Source organism: Montipora capricornis, chromosome 4, assembly GCF_036669925.1.
Source record: "Montipora capricornis isolate CH-2021 chromosome 4, ASM3666992v2, whole genome shotgun sequence".
NCBI lineage: Eukaryota > Metazoa > Cnidaria > Anthozoa > Scleractinia > Acroporidae > Montipora > Montipora capricornis.
Genome location: NC_090886.1, coordinates 37,401,551 through 37,414,050, shown reverse-complemented (window position 1 = coordinate 37,414,050; position 12,500 = coordinate 37,401,551). Strand labels below are relative to the sequence as shown.

At 39.8% G+C, this 12,500-nt stretch overlaps 4 protein-coding genes and 1 pseudogene across 6 annotated transcripts in view; 3 read left to right on the top strand and 2 right to left on the bottom strand.

The window, feature by feature from the left end:
* The window catches only part of LOC138046899 (lysophosphatidic acid receptor 1-A-like), a 390,671-nt gene that overhangs the window by 286,253 nt on the left and 91,918 nt on the right, over positions 1-12,500 (top strand). The window lies entirely within an intron of this gene.
* LOC138046896 (histamine H2 receptor-like) overlaps positions 1-12,500 on the bottom strand; it is a 128,520-nt gene that overhangs the window by 46,026 nt on the left and 69,994 nt on the right. The window lies entirely within an intron of this gene.
* The window catches only part of LOC138046646 (uncharacterized), a 203,584-nt pseudogene that overhangs the window by 173,714 nt on the left and 17,370 nt on the right, over positions 1-12,500 (top strand).
* Positions 8,296-9,769, top strand: LOC138044918 (uncharacterized). Its single transcript, XM_068891300.1, has 3 exons — positions 8,296-8,329; positions 8,459-8,520; positions 9,001-9,769. Exons 2-3 carry the CDS (start codon positions 8,474-8,476, stop codon positions 9,767-9,769), a joined length of 816 nt encoding a protein of 271 aa, XP_068747401.1. The 5' UTR covers positions 8,296-8,329; positions 8,459-8,473.
* On the bottom strand, positions 10,963-12,128 carry LOC138044917 (uncharacterized). Its single transcript, XM_068891299.1, has 2 exons — positions 11,453-12,128; positions 10,963-11,183 (listed from the first exon to the last, which is right to left on the bottom strand). Exons 1-2 carry the CDS (start codon positions 12,114-12,116, stop codon positions 10,963-10,965), a joined length of 885 nt encoding a protein of 294 aa, XP_068747400.1. The 5' UTR covers positions 12,117-12,128.

The window sequence follows — 12,500 nt, the reverse complement described above, 5'->3', positions numbered from 1 at the left end:
AACTCGCTTGCCATTTTACCGTAACTTTCCCTTTGTTTGTAGGCCGTTTCAAAAATTTGGTTAGTAACAATGCCATCAACTTAGGTATATGTCCAATCACTTCATAATCGTCCATCATTTCATTAGGGTGAGAATATGGCTTCGAAGCGGTTTTGCCACGTCCAGATCTTGTAACTCTCGATGTAACACTAGATTTCCGTATACGTAATTTTGGTCGAGCAATTGCCACAGCATTCGAGACTTCAGTGATAAAAATGGGTGTGACAGGCCTACACAACTTCTACCCACGTGTTTTAGCTAGCTTAGAGTTTGGCTCGAATGAGTATGTCTTTTAAGGATCTGCCCCTGACGAAAAGACGAAAAGACAAGATTCGCTTATGTTCTGTAGGAGGGCTTGTTTCCTGTTTTCAAATTTGATGTCTGAGAGTGTAGCCGTAATCAGGCTTTCTGGATATCCTCGTTCAATAAGGCTTGCTCTAAAATGCGAGATTTTAGTTTTGAATTTCTTTTCAGAGGAATTTGTACGGAGATGTCTAAGTACTTCGCCCTCGATAAAGCCCTTTTTTTGACCCCTAAAGGGTGGCAATTTGAGAAATGCGTGTACAAAAATGTTTCAGTAGGCTTGAAATGCGTTTCTATATCCAATATAGATTTGCTTGCGAATCGTTCGCGGCCTTTGCAAACGTTTGTGTCATGAGTCGACATGGTCTGAAAGCAATGCTTCAATCTCCATTTGGGCATCTTCTTCTTTGGAGGGTGTTGGGACTGCTAGAGGTCCGTCTTCAGTTGGAAGGCTCATGGCCGTTTTTTTTTTTTCAGGCAAGACCGCGGTTTCGATCCTTCGGGATCTCGTCAGTTGCCGATAAAGGAGAGCGATAGAGACCAATGTTCGGTATCACTCAGGCAAATGGCATGTTGTTCAAGTTTTTATAATCAAATGGCGGATCGAAAATTCTGCATTTTAATTGTTGTTTTGTCATTCGCGAGAAGTGAACATGTAGCATTCAATCCTATTATACACAGCTTGATGCTGTGTTTCTTCTTGTGGCTAAATTGTTCTCTTTACAGCTTGTAGTGTTTTTTAGTGGACTGATAGTGGTTTTGATGGAATAGCGCTGTGGTTTTCCGTCAGTAGCCAAGTATGAGGGGTTGGCTTTCGGAATTTCAGTGCGTATTCTGTGCTTTTTGTGTAGAGTGTTGATTGTTCTATTGTTTCCTTGCATGAACTGTATTTGTATGATACGACATTAAAATTGACATTAGACCACGCCCAGTGAGTATTTTTAGTGATCCTGTATTAAGCGGCCACCTGTATTAAGCGGCCAGTTTCTCAAGTTCCGAGAGTGGCTGTTACATACAGGTTCGACTGTATCTCGTAATATCGGGTTCAAATTTTCAGAGATAGCTGAATGCACTTTCAGTCACGGCTTAAGTTACTTTATCCTTTGTTGACTGATTACAGTGATAAGAAAACGATGGCCTTATGTTAATGAGGCAAAATGTGGTTTTTCGCATATCCCACAGATTTTGAAACTAATCGCCTCTAATCTAGAAACGATGATTAGCAATACAAATGTGATTGTGTAAAGACAAGTTAAAAAGGGAAAACAGCTCACTTCCGCTTGCCGCCCTAAGCTCCATAATTCTCTACTTGCACAAATCCCATAATACACCTCTTTTACCTCAAAAAATGTTTCTGATCTCGGCTTGGGACATATCACGTCCCAGGAGAAATTGCAAACAATGATTTTGAAAAAAATTGAGGGATAAAATAGGTGTATTATGGGATTTGTGCAAGTAGTGAATGGCAACCACAAATGAGTATTGAAACGGTTGCTAAGTTTCATTGGGTCAACTTTAATTCTCTCTTGGAAACACGTGCAAAATTTTAGATATCACGCAGTTCTTTACAACATCTAATTAATACATTTGACTAGTATAGAATACAGTTCTTTTTGTTCAGGATGAGGCCCTATTCTGTCCATTGTATAATTTTTGGTGTCTATGGCTTTCTGACTTCATCACGCGAGTCGCGTCCATGCTCGTAGTGCTACTGATCATAAAGTGGAATTGAGCTTTGACTTGTTAAAAAGGCCTCTTGTTCTGCCTTATTTTAGTAAGTTAGACGAAGACCTGGTTGATACAATTCATTGTAAAAAATTTGAAAAAGCTTGAACATATAAGATCGTCTTGAAAAAGTGCTCCATCCGTATCTGGAATCCTTCCCAAACAAGGTTTCCTAGGGTCTTATGCATATCCATACATCAATTTAATTATGGACCTCACGGGACGTTTGTACTTGCGTCCTTCACAGTATTTCAGTCACCAACCAATCGGCGCTCATTCCAAATTCTCAATGGAAATGTGTCTTAAACAGGAGCCCATCAAGGGGAGCCTCTATCTCCATTAATTCCTTGAGTCAACCCTTTCCCGAGTAGATTTATTTTAAGAACGGCTTTTTCCCGCGAAAAGTATCATATTTCTGTCGAGTAAACCGCGAAAAGCGGAAAAATCATTTAAAAAATCATTAAATCATTAGCGATTTCTCAGCCTGATCGTGTGGGTAAAACAATGACTGTCATAGCTCTGTTTTTATTGGCTCTTCGAACTGAGGGCGTGTGAAACTTCCCCTGGGAGGCGTTCTAATAATAGATCTACTCGGGAAAGGGTTGACTCCAAGGCCAAGTATGGGAGATAGAGGCTCCCCTTGATGGGCTCCTGGTCTTAAACCTACATATTGGTGGGTATCTGTTCAAGATGATTATCAAAAGGGTGCAGACGATATGGAATGTATCCTTTAGAAGAAAGATTTCCTTGAATTAATCAGGATGGTTTACATCTGATCCATTCTCTGCTGCGTTGGCATGGGCCTGATCAAGGACCACCACTGTGCTCTCAAGATAAAGTGATTCTTTGATCTTCGTTGAACAGAGCAAAACCTCGTTGACCGATGACATGTTTGCTGCCAGTGCATTAATTGGAGCAAGATATCTTAAGCAGTCCATCAATTCATGAATTGCTTCGTCTATGTAGGGTCGTTCCAGGATTTACCAATTTTTTTCGTTTGAAGGGCTGTCATGTAAAAGCATTTTCTCTTTCCTCAATTTGGTACCAAAATGCGCGCGGAGCACCGTTGTTAAGAAAATATGGTAACCCATCGATTTTTATAATCATGAAGTCATCGAACCTCCGTACGTCCGTACGGACATCCACCCCTTTATGTATGCTAATGTGACCAGTATCATGCTAGTTTACAGCATACATCTTTGATATTGGACATTCATGTTTTGTGGTCAACACTAATGGCCAGGTCAACACTAATGGCCATCCGTCAAACTGACATTGGACATTTCCTTACAATTACACGACGCAATATCCCATCTAAATATGAGAAGCTTATCGCTGTAAAAAGAATGAAAACAGGCAGAATTAGAGCTTCAGTTCAACAAGAATTAGCTTTTCTAAGCAAAGCCGCGCTGATCTACAGTATTTAGGTCTAAAAACCACTTTGAAGACGGTTAGCCTTTACCTGTTTTGCTGGGTACTACTATGTCAATACTCTAAAAAATTCGATCTTGCAGGAGCATGTCTTGTTAGTTTAGTGGATATTGGCATATGCAAGGAGAACCCATCGATCCGGGTTCAACTCTTTGGCTCGCTTAGGTTGGATGTTCTCTGCACATTGAAATGTTTGTTTCTTTGAAGTGGATTTGAAGTCTGAAGTAGATTGTACGTCGTGTAAGTTGAATAAAAAGGGAAATGTCAGTTTGAGGGATGGCAATGAGTGTTGACCTAATGGCCATCCGTCGAACTGACGTTGGACATTTCCTTAAAATTACACGACGCTATATCCCATCTTAATATGACAAGCTTATCGTTGTAAAAAGAATGAAAACAGGAAGAATTAGAGCTTTTAAATTAGTTCAACAAGAAATAGCGTCTCTAAGCAAAGCCGCGCTGATCTACAGTATTTAGGTCTAAAAACCACTTTGAAGACGGTTAGCCTTTACCTGTTTTGCTGGGTACTACTATGTCAATACTCTAAAAAATTCGATCTTGCAGGAGCATGTCTTGTTAGTTTAGTGGATATTGGCATATGCAAGGAGAACCCATCGATCCGGGTTCAACTCTTTGGCTCGCTTAGGTTGGATGTTCTCTGCACATTGAAATGTTTGTTTCTTTGAATCTGAAGAAGATTGTACGTCGTTAAGTTGAATAAAAAGGGAAATGTCAGTTTGAGGGATGGCCATGAGTGTTGACCATTTTGATCACGTGACCATATCGCGGGCTGAAGCTCACAGCTCATCGAGGTCAGCTGTTTTTTTTTTTAAGTTGACCGCTGACCAGGTACTGGTCTTTCGATTGGATTGCAGGCTCAACCCAGGTTAACTCACGTAAACATAAACGAGGCTTCATTTTTCGCCCGCTTTCTGCGGCTCGACGCGCCTACACCGCCATACTACATCAACTATAGTTCTTACACAGTCAACGCTTTTTGTGTTCAGGTGGAAAACGGTTTGGAAGATGTTTTCTTTCTGCATTTTTTGCTGGTTTCAATCCAGCTTGACATATCATGATATCTGTGGTCCACACTGGTTAATCACGTGAAGCATCGGAGGGATATAAACTCAAAGATACCTAAGTCTTTATTTTTAATTTGCTTAAAGCTGCTTTTTTCTCTGTATTTCAATTTTTGGCATATCTTTAGAAGCTCTGATAAGGTTACATGATGCCTGGAGGACCTATGTCTAGAACAGAAACGAAAGGAGAGCAAAAGAGAAGGACACCGAAAAAACAGAATACCAGTAATAGCTCATACTTACTGGAAGAAGTTACGCTTCAAATTGTTTCCTTACGCACTAAACCGTTTGTTATTTTTATGGATGCGTTATTTAAAGTGGATGCGTATTTTAAAAGGTGGTTTAATCGAAAATCGAATTTTTGTTGTCAAGTGAAATTAAATTAGAGGGAAAATCTCACTAGCTTGTGTTTTCAGGAGTTTGTTTAAAGCACCTACGTGTTGGAGCGGATCGTGTTTGAAGTTCGTTCTGTCTTGGTTGCATTGCCGTATTTTGCCGATTCTTGTTCCAAGCCAACCTGGCGTGTTTCAATAAAATACATAAAAGTGTGGATGAGAGAATAATTAAAGTACACCAGTAAACCGCGCACCGGTGGCTCAGTTGGTTGAGCACCGGGATGTCACGCGGGAGTTTCCCGGTGTTGTGGCTGTCCTCTGCATGTGTGTATATGGGCAGGTGGGTATAGCAGGTCCACATCAGCTGAATAGCTGCCAAAACTTCAACCTGCTCAAACAAACAAATAAATAACAAACAAACAAACAAACAATTTTAGCTTGATTCCTATTCGCTGGCTATTGACAGTTGATTCTGAAGTGGCTTTTTTCCCTTCCATTCGCTCGCTGAGGGTGTGTTTGTTTTCTTTTAAAACTCATGCGGTTCAAGAAAAATTCATTGCCAGACTGGTGAATTCCAAAGTAAATTCCCTCGAAAAAACGATATCGTACTCATGGCTTCGTGATTCATGCGACATCGGTTTTTAGCGTAAAATTTACCGTGGAATTTACTAGTTAGGCAAATGAAATTTTTCTATAGACGAAAGCAAAGAAAATGCTTTAATTATTAAAGCAGCAACAGAAACATCAAAACGCGGACAAGGCGAAACTTTTCATTTTCATTAATCCTACTGGCAGTAAGAATAAATAACCAGGGAGCTCCGCTTTTAGGCTTGGCTAAATCTATTTATTAACACTTGAATCTGTCTATCTATGTCCAGGCAAAAATCCATTTGATTGGTGGCTTGTTTGGGTTTACGTCAGTGTAAAAACCTGTGAGACTTTTTCTTTGTTTTGTTATAGCCCGTGGTAGGGATACTAGGTTAGTGTTTGATGTCTTTTTGCTCTTTCGTTTTAATTTGTATTACGTCCGTCCGTGAGTTTCACAGGTTTTTACACCAAGGATAAGTCGCTCTTTTTGTTTAAATGGTCTCATACTAATGAAACGCCTTGCTCATCAGTAGTAATTGTCTTTGGGTGTTTTGGAATTTGAATGTCAGCTTGTTGTCCGTGCAAAATGTGTTTTCAGGCGTTCGCTGAATAGTTTATTATTATAGTTTATTGTGATTTAGTCGTGTGTAATGTCGAATATTTAAGCTTGACATAGTCATCTTTTCGGGAGTTCGCTTCAGTTCAGTTCAAGTTGAGAAATACGCGAAGGGCAGCCGATCAGTTGTCCATAATTTTTTAAGACAAGCTAAGCTACATTGCAGTTTCCATTACTATTTTTCCTTCGGTTGTCCAGTCCCGGATCCGAAACGAATGTAAGTGTGATTTCTTTCTGTCGACTTCTTCGTTTTAAGTTGGCTCCCTTTAGTCAAGTCATTTTTTATTTTATTTTAGTTAATTACGTTTCGATTACATTATACTTTCGTTTCGAGTTTCGCTCCCTTAATCTCTACCATGCAGATAGCCACCACTGATCCATAATTAAAACTGTTATCAATTTTACACCGATTAAACAAACCTGGAGATTCTGCAGCCATTTATTCTTTTGTGTAAGTCACATACAACAACAGATTTTTTTGAAACATTACATTTGATTGGCAGAGTAGTCCAGGCTCAACACCAGCAAACTACGTTTCCTTCTTTTTGTGCATTCTGTGCACTTTCCTTAAGGTACCATGGAATTTTATTAATAATTCCGGTGGTCGGACGAGGCCTACGGTCTACAAAGTTAATCTGCTCTTACATTTCGTGATACAGTGAATGTAAAAAAAAGTGGATGGTGGTCAAAAAGACTCGTTTGAATTCTCAGAGTGGATTGTGACATCATCATCCCATAATGTGCGCATCGTTATTGTTTACCGACCACCGTATTCCGAAGATCATAAAGTCTCTATATCTGTATTCTTTGACGAGTTCTCTGATTATCTGGAATCTCTTTTACTTTGCAAAGAGCAACTGCTAATCACAGGAGATTTTAATATTCATACTGACAAAGGTCATCAGGATCCGATTTCTTCGATTTTTCTAAACTTACTTGAATCATTCAATCTACAGCAACGTGTTACTATGCCCACGCACCTCCATGGTCACATTTTAGATCGTATCATCACTCGTATGTCTGAGAAACTTGTATATGGATCACCTCAAATTGATCGCTATACATCTCTGATCATGCTGCCATTTTATGCTGGTTATCATCATACAAACCTGACATTTCTGTTAAGTCCATGACATTTCTGTTAAGTCCATCACCTACAGAAAGCTAAGATCGATTGATATGAATGTGAAAAGTGATTTGGAAGATTCCGACATATGTGCGGTTAATCATTTGTATGTAGAAGATGTGAGTGGAACAGATTTGAATGCTATGGCCTTAAAATATAATGCTACACTATCATCAGTGCTGGAGCATCATGCTCCCTTAAAAGTTGTTACTAAGACTTTAAGACCTACTGTCCCATGGTATAATGAGCTCATTGTCTGTACAAGAAAGTTGCGGAGGAAAGCTGAGAGAAAATGGAGAAGAACTAGAACAATGGAAGATCTACAAGTATTTAAAACTAGAATAAATGTGACTTTCCTGTTGAATAAGGCAAGACGTGAATTCTACTCTGAGTTTATGGAAGAGAACAGTGTTGATCAACGCAAACTTTTCAGAGCTGCAAATGAGATCCTTAATTGGCATTAAAGAGAACTTAGTTCCTACATTCCCGGATCAATTGAATAAAACTTCACTGGCAAATGACATTGCAAGGTTCTTTGTGAAGAAGATAGGAGCAATCGTGGCTCAGATGGCTAGTGCAGCTTTCGGAGCGAGAGGTCCCCGGTTCGATCCTCGGTGACTTCAACGTCTGTTTCGACTTTCCTCTGACCCGTGTAGCTATAGCTTTAAATCCTCTTAAAACGGAGCACTGACAGAGGTAGGGGGGTAAAGGGCGCACCATCGGCTTCCATTGATACCAGCCTCGTAGCTGAAGAAACTACCGACATTAAATAAAGTGACTTTACCTTTTTTACCTTTATTGATGACATTCGAAACGAAATAGAATCCACATGTGCTATTTCATCAGATTTGCACGAAGTACCGCCAGACCCTAAAGTGGAATGTGCGAAAGTTGTACGATCATTTAAGCAGTTGTCTGAAGATGATATTAGGGAGCTTAAGATAAGGACGTTTTCGACGCGACGGCGACGTAAAGACCGATTAGGATTGGGGCGAGTTTAACTGCGCATGCGATTTCCAACATTCCCGCCGTCACCCTCACGTCGGCGACGTCAGTTTGGGGATTTTGCCGTCGCAGTGAAAACGTGAGTATTTATACCGGTATTTCTTTCTTGTATTCTTCATTCCTTGCTTTTTTTTCAGTTTCTTTATTAGCACAACCCACCTGGGGATGTGCCAAGTAACTCTAGCGGCTTTTTGTGCTCTCTTCACAGATAAAACTCAGGAAAATGACCGAAGACTCTGAAGCTAGTTCAGTGAAGACAAAACAATCTAAGTAAGTCTGTAAAGATAAATAAGCTGTTACGTTCAACGAATTCTTTCTTGTAAAACGATTATATATATAATATATTTTACTGACTCCAATACATTTTTTTATTTCTTAGTAACATATTGAATCCGAATTTTCTGAGGCGATAAAGAATTTTGGAGTTCTGGAGGCTGCTAAAAAGTGCAGAGATAAATATTTTGTTTTGAATTTTTTCACACTTAGCCAACAAATCCACTACATAGCTCATCGATATGTAAATGTGCTCTTAAGGGTTGTATAACCACACTTGGAAATATTTCTTCGATGAAGTGCTGTGAATCTAGAGCAATAATTTATGTGAATACGTACAGTGCGTATTAAACAGAACAATTTCATCCAGCAAATATTCAATAAATCAATACAAGGACTCAGTCTGGAAGAGGAAAACTACTGTTTCCACCGTTTTTTAAATAAAGTGCTAAAATAAACTTTAATTCCCTCTTTCAGCACAATGGAGTGGACAAATCAACATGATACATTATTCTTGAGAGAGGTCAGGGGATCAGATCTTTTTGAAACCAGAAAGGGGAGCCCGGAGAGAGGAAAATTGTGGGATGAGATTGCCACAAGACTCAATAACCTCACCCAATGCAAATTCAATGTGAACAAAAGGTCGTTGAGAGATAGGCTCAATCTTCTAATGTCCAAATTCAAAGCAAAAAATAGGGAAGAAGAAAGAGCAAGTGGTATTAGTCCAGAAATACAAGAGATAGATACTCTGCTGGAGGAGCTGTGTGAAAAAGAGGAAGAAGCTAAAAATAAGCCGTCAACTGGCAACAAAAAGCAAAGCCTTCAGAAAGAGAAGGCAACTGCTGAAGAAATGCGGTACAAGGCAATGGAAACCATGGGAGAAACTCAAAAACGAGTGGAGAAAACAAATGGAGTGGTTCCAGCAAAGAAAAGCAGGAAAAGTACAGGAGATGCTATTGGATACTTGCAAAAGAAAGCAGAAGAAGAGATGGCATTAAAAAGAGAAGAAATTGACATAAGAAAGCAGGAAGAGGCAAGAGGATCTCGTATATCAGAGCAGCAAACAAAAATGCAGCAAGATATGCTAAAGATTATTCAGCAACAACAAGAAGAACAGCATAGACAGCAGCAAAGAAACCAACAGCAAACACTACAGTTTATGCAGTCTATGTTAAACCAGCAGCAGCAGCAATCACAGGCTATGTTAGCTTTGATTGAGAGGTTGGCTCCTTTTGAAAAGCGTTAACATTTTTTTATTGCAACTTCTCTTTTTCAACTATGGCACCATTGTAATTTTTCTCTTGTTAGTGACATAATTTTGCATTCAACTGTTCTTTTAACTCCATTTCTGCTAGAGTGGTAGTTGATTGTTGAGTTATCATTATCATAATCACATTTTTTTTTAGTTTCATTGATCCAGTTTGAATTTAGCTGTATTATGCATGTGTCAATCAGGTGATTACCCTATCAGAATACAGGCTATGAAAATATGTCATATATTAAATTGAGTCAAGTGATTATTGAAAGCCCTGACTACCTTGCAAAATATAAATTTGATTTGATTTTTTGAACTGACAAAAATTATTGTATTGTGAAAAGGTTGATTTCTTCAATACTTACATTTGTGTAAACAATGTATACCTTGTTAAACTTGATATTAGAGATGCCTCAACTTTGAAAGTACTTGCCTTTATCAGCATTAAACTGGGCCCAGTTGTTCAAATGGCGGAAAGTGCTCCTCCTCTAAAGAAATCGTTATAGTGATTTATGTGCTGGATAACACTATCTGACTTTTGAACAACTGAGCATTGAACTAAATGGCATGCCATTTGTCGTATAAGTGGATGCCATAGTAACAACTGCTTTCATTTTTTTGTGCTGTTTCCCAAAGCAGGGGGGGTGGGGTGGGCGGGGAGGTTTTAGTCTAGATTAGGGAAACCAGGAATTGCCACTAAAACTAAAAATCAAATCGACAAGTTTGAATTTACGCAACTTAGCCGAAAAGCTACTCTAGGATAGTGGCAAAGGGATTTTGGGAAGTTAAGTCTAGTAGAAGGTAGCAAAATTCAGCTGAACTAGCTCTGGTATAGATTAAGGATTCCAGGGTCCCAGCAGGACACTCCCCCACAAAAAATCCTAAAGTACCACCACCCCCTCCCCCCACCCCCCAGGGCTGATTCTGGGAGGAAAGTGTTGACCAGTTGTGTGACCAGGCAGTAACCGAATAAATATAGCGAATGTTTTAGGTCACCTGAAATACTCCTGGAGGCTTGGGGGGTCTAATTCAAAAAATTCTGAGGTTTGATTACCATATAGGCATGTTAGGGCATTTCGAATGAGATCAAATACGACTTATGTTTTACCAATATTTCTTAAGCCAACTTTTAGGTTATTTTTAAAATCAAGGAATTTAAAATAGTTTAAAATGTCTCCAAATAGCTACTCCACTGACACTCGAACAGAGCTCATGGATCCATTGAACATCTCCATCTGAGGTGTGAGAGCAGCACCTTGGAATGGTCCTTGCAGGTGAACCCTGAGGGGATATGCAGGATCCCCATATATGCATAGAGGCTGACCCCCTGTCGAAAATGCATGGCGTTCCAAGTCATGCAAGAGACCAGATTCTGCCAGCATACCTGCATCATGCCTTTTGCCCTCTGGAAGAAGAAGTTAAAAGTATTAGGTTTGTTTCATGGAATATCATTGTTTTTCATCATGCAACGCTTCTGTAAAATGGTGTCATGAGATCAACCTTTCATTGCCCTGATCACTACAGGCGTTTGTCGTAGATTATACTATAAAACAGACACTTGAAGGGGGAAACAACTACCCTCCGAAACCATGTTTGTACCTTTTCCGTTTGAGTTGCTATTTTCATAAACCTGACATTTAGTTATAAATAAGAGCAAGTTAAAAAGATCTTTACCTACGGGGCCGTAAAGGTTTGCGATCAATCCATTCGGTAAGGCAACAGATTGGAATTTAATGGCGTGCACCCGTTTATGACCATTATACATCATCCTCTGGTGCTCGTCTGGTCTGGCTATAGGTCTCACAGTGCCATCAACAAAGCCAAAACAGTTCTGGAGAGCAGCCCCTTTAGCGTGAACTGATCGAGCATAAGTATCCAATGCAGGTGGGTTAAGCAGTGCGTCATTCCACCGGGTTATGCGATGTCCATGGATGGTGTAAATATAATCAATCACATGATTTGTGACCATGGATAGCACCGGTACTGGTTTGCCGAAACGAGGTACCATGTCGCCAAATCTACAAGGATAGGCGAGCCGTCTTAGGAGTATGCAAAGGCCTTCCATTCCACTTACTATGCTTCCCTGGCGTAGTTTGAAGGTAGGTGGGATCTGCAAGGCTTCTGCCAGAGTCGGAAGGTCTTTTTTCTCAAACCTAAATTCGGCCTTACACTCTGCCTCACTCATGTTGTTCAGGTCAAAGCAAGCGTACTCGTAGTAAGGAAAACTTGGATTTCTCGACGGAAACATGTCGTAAAGGAGAACGAAATCTTCATCGTTGATCAAATTAGCGTCGTAGTAAAGAATGAGAAGTTGTCGAAAATCTTCAAATGCGGCCATGTTACAAACAAAAGCGATTGAATCGCAGAAAGTACAGCCGATGTACTCGACGAAGTCTCGGACGCCGTCATGAGAATCTTAAGCAAATTAATTTTGGCGCGAGAACGGCAACCTCTGGCCCAGTCCACCTGGGCTGTCACGTCGCCGTCACCGCGAAAACGTCCGCATCTTAAGCTCCCTATTAGTGCAATCATAAAGAAAGCCGCCAAACAATCATGTAATTTAGACCCAATGCCATCCCAATTGGTGGTCGGCTGTCTTGACCAATTGCTACCTATTATTACCACCATCGTTAATTTTTTTTTTTTTTTTTTTTTTTTTTTTTTAAACAAATTTTATTTGAGTTACATGACACAACATTTACAGTACTACACACTACTTACA